This window comes from Papio anubis, chromosome 20 (assembly GCF_008728515.1).
Source record: "Papio anubis isolate 15944 chromosome 20, Panubis1.0, whole genome shotgun sequence".
Classification (NCBI taxonomy): domain Eukaryota; kingdom Metazoa; phylum Chordata; class Mammalia; order Primates; family Cercopithecidae; genus Papio; species Papio anubis.
The window spans coordinates 16584229-16597700 of record NC_044995.1 but is presented as its reverse complement, the minus strand read 5'-3'; the positions used below and the strand labels follow the sequence as shown (position 1 = coordinate 16597700).

General features: G+C 45.5%; 1 protein-coding gene across 1 annotated transcript in view; it reads right to left on the bottom strand.

Annotated features, from left to right (window-relative positions):
• FCGBP (Fc fragment of IgG binding protein) overlaps positions 1-13472 on the bottom strand; it is a 77844-nt gene extending 64372 nt beyond the window's left edge. Inside the window, 2 exon segments of the mRNA XM_031659034.1 lie at positions 12782-12838; positions 13194-13472. Coding sequence (XP_031514894.1) covers positions 12782-12836 — 55 coding nt within the window. The 5' untranslated portion in view covers positions 12837-12838; positions 13194-13472.

Below are 13472 nucleotides of genomic sequence, written 5' to 3'. Positions count from 1 at the left end.
TTCCTTTCTCCCGATTCATGCAGCATTCGTCTACAAGCCTTGCTGGCTTTTGTTTTTCAAAAATCTAAACACCTTAGACAGGGCCCTCAAACTCAAATGCTGATGGGGCCAGGCAAAAAATATAAATGTGTGGAACAGTCCCGGAGGGGCGACTGTGGAACTGGAGCACTCCTACACCATCTAAAGTGGGTTGTTGCTTATGCAAATCAATCAGTGTGATACATCTTATCAACAGAATAAAGGACAAGAACTATATGATCACTTCAATTGAGCCAGAAAAGCATTTGATAAAATTTAACATCCTTTCATGATAAAAATTCTCAAGAAAGTGGATATGGAAGAAACACACCCCAACATGGTGAAAGCCATGTACAACAGACCGACAGCTGGTATCATACTGAATGGGGAAAAACCGAAAGCCTTTGCTCCAAGATCTGGAACACAACAAGGATGTCCACTTTCACCACTATTCTTCAACATATTATTGTTAGTCCTAGCTAAACCTCTTAGACAATAGAAAAAAATAAAGGGTATCCAAACTGGAAAAAGAGAGGTCAAATTATCTTTGTTTGCAGATGATATAATCTTATATTTAGAAAAACCTAAAGACAGCTGGGCTTGGTGGCTCACGCCTATAATCCCAGCACTTTAGGAGGCTGAGGTGGGCGGATCACCTGAGGTCAGGAGTTCAAGACCAGCCTGGCCAACATGGTGAAACCCAGTCTGTACTAAAAAAATACAAAAATTAGCTGGGTGTAGTTGCACGCGCCTATTGTCCCAGCTACTCGGTAGGCTGAGGCAGGAGAATCGCTTGAACCTGGGAGGCGGAGATGGCAGCGAGCTGAGATCACGCCACTGCACTCCAGCCTGGATGACACAGCAAGACTCTGTCTCAAAACAAAACAAAACAAAACAAAAAACAACCTTGTCCAGGTGCAGTGGCTCAAGCCTATAATCCCAGCACTTTGGGAGGCCGAGGTGGGCAGATCAAGAGGTTAAGAGATTGAGACCATCCTAGCCAACATGGTGAAACCTGTCTCTATTAAAAATTAGCCTGGCATGGTGGCAGACACCTGTAATCCCAGCTACTCAGGAGGTTGAGGCAGGAGAATCACTTGAACCTGGGAGGCGGAGGACAGGGAGCCGAGATTGCACCACTGGCACTCCAGCCTGGGCAACAAGAGCAAAACTCCGTATCAAAAAAAAAAAAAAAGAAAAAGAAAAGAGAAACACATTCATCAAGAGGCTATTAGAACTGATAAACAAATTCACTAAACTTGCAGGATACAAAATCAACATACAAAAATCAGTAGCATTTCTATATGCTAACAGCAAACAATCTGGAAAAAAAAAAAAAAAGGAAAGTAATCCCATTTATGATAGCCACAACTAAAATAAAACACTTAGGAATAAACCAAAGAAATGAAATATCTCTACAATGAAAACTATACAACAGTGATGAAAGACATGGAAGAGGACACACACCAAAAAAATGGAAAGATATTCCACGTTCATGGATTGGAAGGCACAATATTGTTAAAATGTCCAGACTACCCAAAGCAATCTACACATTCAGTGCAATCCCTATAAAAATACCAGTGACATTCTTCACAGAACTAGAAGACTAATCCCAAAATTTATGTGGAAACACGAAATACCCAGAATAGCCAACGCCATCCTGAGCATAAAGAACAAAACTGGAGCAATCACATTACCTGACTTCACATTATACTACAAAACTATAGTAACCAAAACAGTGTGGTACTGGCATAAGAACAAACACATGGACCAGTGGAAAAGAATATAGAACACAGAAACAAATCTACCCACCTACAGTGAATTCATTTTTGACAAAGATCCCAAGAACATACACTGTGGGATATCCAGTTTTCCCAGCACCATTTATCTTCAATAAAATAAAGGTGGCATATACCTGTAATCCCAGCTACTCGGGAAGCTGAGGATTTATCTTTAATAAATGGTGCTGGGAAAACTGTATATCCATATGCAGAAGAGTGAAACTAGACCCCTATCTCTCACCATATACAACAATCAAATCAGAATGGATTAAAGACTTAAATCTAAGACCTCAGACTATGAAACTACTACAAGAAGACATTTGGGAAACTCTCCAGTTCATTGGTCTGGGCAAAAATTTATTGAGTAATACATCAAAAGCACAGGCAACCAAAGAAAAATGGACAAATGGGATCACATCAACCTAAAAAGCTTCTGTTCAGCAAAGGAAACAATCCACAAAGTGAAGACACAACGGACAGAATGGGAGAAAATATTTACAACCCATCGAGCTAAAGCAATCAGACAAGAGAAAGAAATAAAGACATCCAAATTGGAAAAACAAAACAAACAAAAAAGAAGTCAAATTATCCTTGTTTGCAGATGATATAATCTTATATTTAAAAAAAAAAAACCTAAACACTCCATCAAAAAGCTATTAGAACTGATAAATTCACTAAATTTGCAGGATACAATATCAACATACAAAAATCAGTAGCCTTTCTATATGGAACTGACAAGGGATTAATAACCAGAATATAAAAGGAGCTCAAACAACTCAATAGGAAAAAAAATCAAATAATCTGGGGGGGGGTGTGTGTGTGTGTGTGTGTGTGGTGTGTGTGTCTGTGTGTGTGTGTCTGAGATGGGGTCTTGCTCTGTCACCCAGGCTGGCACGATCTCAGCTCACTGCAACCTCTGCCTCCTGAGTTCAAGTGATTCTCTTGCCTCAGCCTCCCAAGTAGGTGGGATTACAGGCATGTGCCACCATGCCTGGCTAATTTTTATACTTTTAGTAGAGACAGGGTTTCACCATGTTGGCCAGGTTGCTCTCAAACTCCTGACCTCAAGTGATCCATCTGCCTCGGCCTCCCAAAGTGATGGGATTAGAGGTGTGAGCCACCACGCCCGAATTAATCTGATTTAAAAATGGGCAAAAGATCTAAACAGACATTTCTCAAAGAAGACATACACATGGCCAGCAGGTATATCAAAAAATGCTCAACATCACTAATCATCAGAGGAATGCAAATTAAAGCTACAATGAGATACCATCTCACTCGTGTTAAAATGGGTTTTATCCTAAAGAAAGGCAATAATGAATGCTGGTAAGCATGTGGAGAATAGGGAACCCTCTTACGCTGTTGGTGGGACTGTAAATCACTACAGTCACTATCGATAATAGTATGAAGGTTTCTCAGAAAACTAAAACCAGAACTACTGCATGATCCAGCAGTTCCTTTCCTTCCAAGACAGGAAGTCAGTATATCCAAGAGACATCTGCTTTCCCATGTTTATTGCAGCACTATTCATAATAGCCAAGACATGGAATCAACCTAAGTGTCCATCAACAGATGAAAGGATAAAGGAAATTTAGTACACACAAACAATGGAGAATCACTCCGCCATAAAAAAAGAATGAGATCACCCTGCACAGTGGCTCACATCTGTAATCCCAGCACTTTGGGAGGCCGAGGCAGGTGGATCACTTGAGGTAAGGAGTTCGAGAGCAGTCTGGCCAGCATGGTGAAACCCTGTCTCTACTAAAAATACAAAAATTAGCCAGGAATGGTGGCATGTACCTGTAATCCCAGCTACTCGGGAGGCTAAGGCACGAGAATCGCTTGAACCTGGGAGGCGGAGGTTGCAGTGAGCCGAGAAAGCACCACTGTACTCCAGCCTGGGTGACAGCGTGAGACTCGGTCTCAAAAAAAAAAAAAAAAAAAAAACAAAAAAAAAAAAAAAGGAATGAGATTCTGTCATTTGCAACAACATGGATGGAACTGGAGGACATTATGTTAAGTGAAATAAGCCAGTGCAGAAAGACAAATTTCACATGTTCTCACTCATGTATGGGAGTTTAAAAATTTTAACTGATGAACTCATAGAAATAGAGAGTGAAGGCTGACTCTCTTTTCTGACTCAGCCCGCCTGCACCCAGGTGAAATAAACAGCCTTGTTGCTCACACAAAGCCTGTTTGGTGGTCTCTTCACACGGACACGTGAAACATTTGGTGCTGAAGACCCCGGTCAGCGGGACTCCTTCGGGAGACTAGTCCGCTGTCCTCATCCTCTCTCCGTGAAGAGATCCACCTACGACCTCGGGTCCTCAGACCAACCATTTCAAGGAACATCTCACCGATTTTAAATCGGGTAAGTGGCCTCTTTTTACTCTCTTCTCCAGCCTCTCTCACTATCCCTCAACCTCTTTCTCCCTTCAATCTTGGCGCCACCCTTCAATCTCTTCCTTCTCTTAATTTCAATTCCTTTCATTTTCTGGTAGAGACAAAGGAGACACATTTTATCCGTGGCCCCAAAACTCCGCTGCCGGTCACGGACTCCGGAAGGCAGCCTTCCCTTTGTATTTAATCATTGCGGGGACGCCTCTCTGATTATTCACCCACTTTCCATTGGTGTCTGATCTCCGTGGGGATGCCTGCCTTGATCATTTACCCACGTTCCCTTGGTGGCAAGTCAACTGCGGGGACACCTGCTTTGGCTGCTCACCCACGTTGCAGCCCAGGGCTGCTTCCCCACCCCCTTCTCTGTGTCTCTACCCTTCTCTTTAAACTTGCCTCCTTCACTATGGGCAAGCTCCCACCCTCCATTCCTCCTTCTTCTCCCTTAGCCTGTGTTCTCAAGAACTTAAAACCTCTTCAACTCTCGCCTGACCTAAAATCTAAGCGTCTTATTTTCTTCTACAACACCGCTTTGCCCCAATACAAACTCAACAATGGTTTTAAATGGCCAGAAAACGGCACTTTTGATTTCTCCATCCTACGAGATCTAGGTAATTTTTGTCGAAAAATGGGCAAATGGTCTGAAGTACCTGACGTCCAGGCATTCTTTTACACATTGGTTCCTCCCTAGTCTCTGCTCCCAATGCAACTTGTCCCAAATATTTCTTCTTTCTTCTTTCTCTCCTGTCTGTTCCTTCAGTCTCCACCCCAAGCTCCGAGTCCTTTGAATCCTTCTTTTCTACAGACTCATCTGACCTCTTCCCTTTACTCCAGGCTGCTCCTTGCCAGGTCGAGTCAGGTCCCAATTCTTCCTCAGCCTCTGCTCCCCCACCCTATAATCTTTCTATCACCTCCCCTCCTCACACCCGGTCTGGTTTACAGTTTCGTTCAGCGACTAGCCCTCCTCCACCTACCCAACAATTTCCTCTTAGAGAGGTGGCTGGAGCTGAAGGCATAGTCAGGGTACAGGGCCTTTTTCTCTATCAGACCTTTCCCAAATCAGCTAGCGTTTAGACTCTTTCTCATCAGACCCCACTAAATATATACAGGAATTCTGATATCTAACTCTGTCCTACAGTTTAACCTGGAGTGACTTAAATGTCATCCTAACTTCTACCCTCTCCCCAGATGAACCGGAAAGAGCTTTTTCTCTAGCCCAGTCTCATGCTGACAACTGCCAGCTTCATGAGCCAGACCTCTAGGAAGGCATTAGAGCAGTTCCCCGAGGAGATCCCCAGTGGAACTATCAGGCCAATTCCCCAGGTATAGCTACGCGAGATTACGTGGTTTCCTGCCTAGTTGAAGGGCTTAAAAAGGCAGTTGAAGGGCTTTACAAAGCTGTTAATTATGACAAACTTAAAGAAACTACCCAAGGTAAAGAACCCAGCCCAGTTCATGGCCCGCTTAGCAGCTTTACCTCACTAGACCCAGAGGGGCCAGAAGGCTGCCTTATTCTTAATATGCATTTTATCACCCAATCAGCTCCTGACATTAGAAAAAGCTCCAAAAATTAAATTCTGGCCCTCAAACCCCACAACAGGACTTAATTAACCTCGCCTTCAAGGTGTACAATAGTAGAGAAGAGTTGCAATTACTTGCCTCTGCTGTGAGAGAAACCCCAGCCATATCTCCAGCACACAAAAACTTCAAAACACCTAAGCCACAGCGGTCAGGCGTTCCTTCAGGACCTCCTTCCCCAGGATCTTGCTTCAAGTGCTAGAAATCTGGCCACTGGGCCAAGGAATGTCTGCAGCCCGGGATTCCTCCTAAGCCGTGTCCCATCTGTGCAGGACCCCATTGGAAACTGGGCTGTCCAACTGGCCCAAGGCTCTGACTGACTCCTCAGATCTTCTCCGCTTAGCAGCTGAAGACTGACACTGCCCGATTGCCTCGGAAGCCTACAGGATCATCACAGATGCTTTTGGTACCTCTTACAGTGGAGGGTAAGTCTGTCCCCTTCTTTTTTTTTTTTTTTTTTTTTTTGAGACGGAGTCTCACTGTGTCTCCCAGGCTGGAGTGCAGTGGCGTGATCTCGGCTCACTGCAAGCTCCGCCTCCCGGGTTCACGCCATTCTCCCGCCTCAGCCTCCCAAGTAGCTGGGACTACAGGCGCCCGCCACCGTGCCCGGCTAATTTTTTGTATTTTTAGTAGAGACGGGGTTTCACCATGTTAGCCAGGATAGTCTCAATCTCCTGACCTCGTGATCCACCCGCCTCGGCCTCCCAAAGTGCTGGGATTACAGGCTTGAGCCACCGCGCCCGGCCTGTCCCCTTCTTAATTAATACAGAGGCTACCCACTCCACATTACCTTCTTTTCAAGGGCCTGTTTCCTTTGCCTCCATAACTGTTGTGGGTATTGACGGCCAGGCTTCTAAACCTCTTAAAACTCCCCCTCTCTGGTGCCAACTAGGACAACGTTCTTTTATTCAGTCCTTTCTAGTTATCCCCACCTGCCCAGTTCCCTTATTAGGTTGAGACATTTTAACTAAATTATCTGCTTCCCTGACTATTCCTGGGCTACAGCCACACCTCATTGCCATCTTTTGCCCCAGTTCAAAGCCTCCTTCACATCCTCTCCTTGTATCTCCCCACCTTAATCCACAAGTATAGGATACCTCTACTCCCTCCTTGGTGACAAATGATGCACCCCTTACCATCCCATTAAAAGCTAATCACCCTTACCCTGTTCAACACCAATATCCCATCCCACAGCACACTTTAAAAGGATTAAAGTCTGTTATCACTTGCCTGTTACAGCATGGCCTTTTAAAGCCTATGAACTCTCCTTACAATTCCCCCATTTTACCTGTCCAAAAACCAGACAAGGCTTACAGGTTAGTTCAGGATCTGTACCTTATCAACCAAATTGTCTTACCTATCCACCCCATGGTGCCAAAGTCATATACTCTCCTATCCTCGATAGCTCCCTCCGCAACCCCTCCATAACCCATTATTCTGTTCTGGATCTCAAACATGCTTTCTTTACTATTCCTTGCACCCTTCATCCCAGCCTCTCTTCGCTTTCACTTAGACTGACTCTGACACCCATCAGGCTCAGCAAATTACCTGGGCTGTACTGCCGCAAGGCTTCACAGACAGCCCCCATTACTTCAGTCAAGCCCAAATTTCTTCCTCATCTGTTACCTATCTCAGCATAATCCTTTATGAAAACACACGTGCTCTCCCTGCTGATCATGAACGGCTAATCTCCCAAACCCAAACCCCTTCTACAAAACAACTCCTTTCCTTCCTAGGCATGGTTAGGTACTTCCGCCTTTGGATACCTAGTTTTGCAATCCTAACGAAACCATTATATAAACTCACAAAAGGAAACCTAGCTGACCCCATAGATCCTAAAGCCTTTCCCCACTCCTCTTTCTGTTCCTTGAAGACAGCTTTAGAGACTGTCCCCACACTAGCTCTCCCTGACTCATCCCAACCCTTTTCATGACACACAGCTGAAGTGCAGGGCTGTGCAGTCGGAATTCTTACACAAGGACTGGGACCGCGCCCTGTAGCCTTTTTGTCCAAATAACTTGACCTTACTGTTTTAGGCTGGCCATCATGTCTCTGTGCAGTGGCTGCCGCCGCCCTAATAGTTTTAGAGGCCCTCAAAATCACAAACTATGCTCAACTCATTCCCTACAGCTCTCATAATTCCCAAAATCTATTTTCTTCCTCACACCTGACGCATATACTTTCTGCTCCCTGGCTCCTTCAGCTATACTCACTCTTTGTTGAGTCTCACACAATTACCATTGTTCCTGGCCCAGACTTCAATCCGGCCTCCCACATTATTCCGGATACCACACCTGACCCCCATGACTGTATCTCTCTGATCCACCTGACATTCACTCCATTTCCCCATAGTTCCTTCTTTCCTGTTCCTCACCCTGATCACACTTGGTTTATTGATGGCAGTTCCCCCAGGCCTAATCGCCACTCACCAGCAAAGGCAGGCTATGCTATAGTATCTTCTACATCTATCATTGAGGCTACTGCTCTGACCCCCTCCACTACCTCTCAGCAAGCCAAACTCATTGCCTTAATTTGGGCCCTCACTCTTGTAAAGGGACTACGAGTCAATATTTATACTGACCCCATATCCTGCACCACCATGCTGTTTTATGAGCTGAAAGGTTTCCTCACTACACAAGGGTCCTCCATCATTAATCCCTCTTTAATAAAAACTCTTCTCAAGGCCGCTTTACTTCCAAAGGAAGCTGGAGTCATTCACTGCAAGGGCCATCAAAAGGCATCAGATCCCGTCACTCAGGACAACACTTATGCTGATAAGGTAGCTAAAAAAGCAGCTAGCTTTCCAACTTCTGTCCCTCATAGCCAGTTTTTCTCCTCCTCATCTCGTCACTCCTACCTACTCCCCGACTGAAACTTCCACCTATCAATCTCTTCCCACACAAGGCAAATGGTTCTTAGACCAAGGAAAATATCTCCTTCCAGCCTCACAGGCCCATTCTATTCTATCATCATTTCATAACCTCTTCCATGTAGGTTACAAGCTGCTAGCCCGCCTCTTAGACCCTCTCATTTCCTTTCCATTGTGGAAATCTATCCTTAAGGAAATCACTTCTCAGTGTTCCATCTGCTATTCTACTACTCCTCAGGGATTGTTCAGGCCCCCACCCTTCCCTACACATCAAGCTCGGGGACTTGACCCTGCCCAGGACTGGCAAATTGACTTTACTCACATGCCATTTTAGTCAGGAAACTAAAATACCTCTTGGTCTAGGTAGACACTTTCACCGGATGGGTAGAGCCCTTTCCCACAGGGTCTGAGAAGTCCATCATGGTCATTTCTTCCCTTCTGTCAGACATAATTCCTCAGTTTGGCCTTCCCACCTCTATACAGTCTGATAATGGACCGGCCTTTACTAGTCAAATCACCTAAGCAGTTTCTCAGGCTCTTGGTATTCAGTGGCTCCTGGTTTTACCTCAAACTTCCACCCTTAAGTCTCTCTTTAAGTGGATAGAAGATCTTCAGTACACTCCAATACTTTCACCCTGATGAAGTCCTATTCTTTACTTTTATACTTACTCTTATTCTCGTTCCCATTCTTATGCTACTCTCTATCTCTCCCCAGCTATCTCCACCACACTATCAATCTCACTCTCTCCTAGCCGTCTCTAATCCTTCTTTAACAAACAATCGCTAGCTTTGCATTTCTCTTTCCTCCAAATTCGAGGAGGCCCGGACTTACTCATTGCTAAAAAGAAAGCCGGGGGGACTCTGTATATTTTTAAATGAAGAATGTTGTTTTTACCTAAATCAATCTGACCTGGTATATGACAACATAAAAAAACTCAAGGATAGAGCCCAAAAACTCGCCAACCAAGCAAACAATAGCGTTGAACCCCTTGGACACTCTCTAATTGGACATCCTGGGTCCTCCCAATTCTTAGTCCTTTAATACCTGTTTTTCTCCTTTTATTCGGACCTTGTATCTTTCATTTAGTTTCTCAATTCATACAAAACCGCATCCAGGCCATCACCAATAATTCTATATGACAAATGCTCCTTCTAACAACCCCACAATATCACCCCTTACCCCAAAATCTTTCTTCAGTTGAATCTCTCCCACTGTAGGTTCCCATGCTGCCCCTAATCCTGCTCGAAGCAGCCCTGAGAAACATCGCCCATTATCTCTCCATACCACCCCCAAAAATTTTCGCTGCCACAACACTTTACCACTATTTTGTTTTATTTTTCTTATTAATGTAAGAAGACAAGAATGTTAGGACTCCGAGCCCAGGCTAAACCATCATATCCCCAGCGACCTGTATGTGTACATCCAGATGGCCTGAAGCAACTGAAGATCCACAGAAGTGAAAATAGCTTAACTCATGACATTCCACCATGGTGATTTGTTTCTGCCCTGCCCTAACTGATCAATGTACTTTGTAATTTCCCCAACCTTAAGAAGGTTCTTTATAATCTCCCCCACCCTTAAGAAGTTTCTTTGTAATTCTCCCCACCCTTGAGAATGTACTTGGTGAGCTTCACCCCCTGCCCCCAAAACATTGCTCTTAACTTCACCACCTATCCCAAAACCTATAAGAACCAATGATAATCCCACCACCCTTTGTTGACTCTCTTTTCGGACTCAGCCCGCCTGCACCCAGGTGAAATAAACAGCCCTGTTGCTCACAAAAAAGAAAAAGAAAAAAGAAATAGAGAGTGAAAATGATGGTTACCAGAGGCTGGAAAGGATAGTGGGGAGTGGGGGATAAGCAGATATGGTTAATGGAAACAAAAATACAGTTAAACAGTTAGATAAAATGGATAAAATCCAATATTTGGTAGCGGAACAGGATGACTATTATTGAGAATAATTTATGGTATATTTTAAAATAAGTGAGAGTGGAATTGGAATATTCCTAACACAAAGAAATGACAAATGCTTGAGGTGATGGATGCCCTAGTTACCCTGATTTTATCATTACACACTGTATGCCTGTATCAAAATATCACAGGTACTCCATAAATGCAGACAACTACTATGTACCCATAAAAATTAAAACTTTTAAAAATATATAAACTAGCAAAAAAAAATATAGTGGGTTGTTGGGACTAGCTTTCAACTGTTATAATGAAAGAATGTGAGCTTTTTTAAATTGTAAGACCTTTCTGTTTTTCTTTTTTCTTTTTCTTTTGAGACGGAGTCTCACTCTGTCACCCAGGCTGGAGTGCAGTAGCGTGATCTCAGCTCTCCAGAACCTCTGCCTCTCAGGTTCGAGTGATTCTACTGCCTCAGCCTCCTGAGTACTGGGACTACAGGCATGCACCACCATGCACAGCTAACTTTTGTATTTTTTCTTTCTTTTCCCCCCTTTGAGATGGAGTCTCACTCTGTCACCCAGGCTGGAGTGCAGTGGCACGATCTCGGCTCACTGCAACCTCCGCCTCCTGGTTTCCATGCCCAGCTAATTTCTGTATTTTTAGTAAAGACACGGTTTCACCATGTTGGCCAGTCTGGTCTCAAATTCCTGACCTCAGGTGATCCACCTGCCTCAGTCTCCCAGAGTGCTGGGATTACAGGCGTGAGCCATCACGCCTGGATGTTCTTTCTGTTTTTAAAGAGAAACTGGCTATCTGAATTTTCATGTGAAATCTCCAACCCACAATTGTTTTAAGCACTTTGGGGCTCAAGGTGAATGTACTCTGCTGCTGGTGTATGCATGATTTTCATCTTTTTGCAAACTAGAGTGCAGCAGCTTAAACACAACACACTGCAGCCTCAACCTCCTGGGCTCAAGGGATCCTCCTGTCTCAGCTTCCAGTAGAGCTAGGACCACAGACACGCACTATGTGCCTGGCTCATTTTTTTTTTTATTTTTTCTAGAGGCAGGGTCTCACTTTGTTGCCCAAGCTGGTCTTGAACTCCTGGGCTCAAGTGATCCTCCTGCCTCAGCCTCCTGAAGTGCTGGGATTACAGGCGTGACCCACTGCAACTGATTTTTATCTTAATAGGACTTGTAGGGACCAGACGTGGTGGCTCTCGCCTGTAATCCCAGCACTTTGGGAGGCCAAGGTGGGTGGATCACTTGAGGTCAGGAGTTCATGACCAGACTGACCAACATGGTGAATTTCCATCTCTACTAAAAACACAAAATGAGCCGGACATGGTGGCGTGGGGCGCCTATAATCCCAGCAACCAGGGAGGCTGAGGCAGGAGAATCACTTCAACCCAGGAGGTGGAGGTTACAATTAGCTGAGATTGCACCATCGCACTCCAGTCTAGGCAACAAGAGCGAAACTCCATCTCATAATAATAATAATAATAATAATAATAATAATGGGACTTGGGGGTTTGTGAGAAGGGGATAAAGAGAAGAAGGGGATTATGGAAGGGTGGATGAATTGTCTCCTAGAAATAGATGGTAGTGAAGGCTTCTGACCACCCCCAACTAGGAAGAGCATCCCTGGAGCTGAGAAGAGAGAGAGAGAGGTCTAAGGAATCTTGAAGAGAGTGGGGGGGCGGGGACTATGTAATGACCACCTTCCATATAAAGGGGACCTTGAAAGATATCCCAGGGGGCCAGGGGATCAGGGAAAATGGACATTTCAAAAGTAGCCTAGATGGATGCTGACTGGTGACTAGAGGGCCCTCATATCCCATCCTCCCCCGCGTACTTTGGCTAAAATTTTACTTGCGGACACATCCCTGGGAGAATTGGGGACGACACCCTCCAAAAACAACTTTCGTGAAATTTTCCATCAACTCAGCAGAATGAGGTTCAGAGTCAAAACCTTAGTTGAGTTGCAGAAAACCAAGACAGTTTGTGCACACTTGAGTTTGGGGACTAAGGTTTTCACCAGTGCTCCCATCCAGAAAAGGGTGAGAATCGGTGAATTCTACCACATCCCTCTGCAGAGCCTAAGGGCCTCTCTCCTGCCTCAGCTAGCCTGGGGTGACATGTGGAGGAGGCACACATGGAAGGCGTGGACCCAGGCAGAGTTCCCCAGATTGGAACAAGGACATGGAGAGGGTCTTGGTCTGACTTACCCCACAGGAGGGTTGCTCCAGCCCAGAGTATCCACCAGCTCCACAGGGCACCCATGGCTGCAGTAGGAAAAGAGAAGGGATCATAGAAGGCTGAGTCACTGCCTCTGTTGGAGACTGTCCTCGGCAGAAGGGCCCACTCTCATGACAAGGGCCACCTGGGACCATGAAGGCTGAGGTGGGGAAAGAAGTCAGGCAGACTGGACCGGGGGTATGGATCCAAAGACCAGTGTGTGTATAGGGGAGGCTGGCTGTCCAGTGGGTCTGGAGGTCGGGTGGGGAGGGCAGTAGCCAGGGACGGGGTGGGGAGTTGGCTGTCTTGTGGGTCTAGGGGTAGGATGAGGAGGCCTAAAGCCAGGAGCAAGAGTAGGGGACCTGCTGTTCCACTTGCAAAGGGGACCCCAGCCCTTCTCACCTGCAGGTCCCTGGAGCTGCAGGGCCAGCCCTGTGGCAGGGCTATATAGTGGAGTTTCTGGTCCCCTCAGGCCACACCCTGGGCCACGTGCCAGGCAGATGATGTCAACTTCCTGGAGGAGGCTGCCATCCTTAGGCAGATGAAATGAGAAACCGTGAAGGCCTGGGAAGGAGGGATGGTGATTCTGGATGCCTGGGTTCCAAGAAGGAAGTGAAGACGGCTCCTGGCCACTCCCTGGACGCCTTCTGGAAAGTTTGGTCCTGGAAGGGTGGGGTCTCT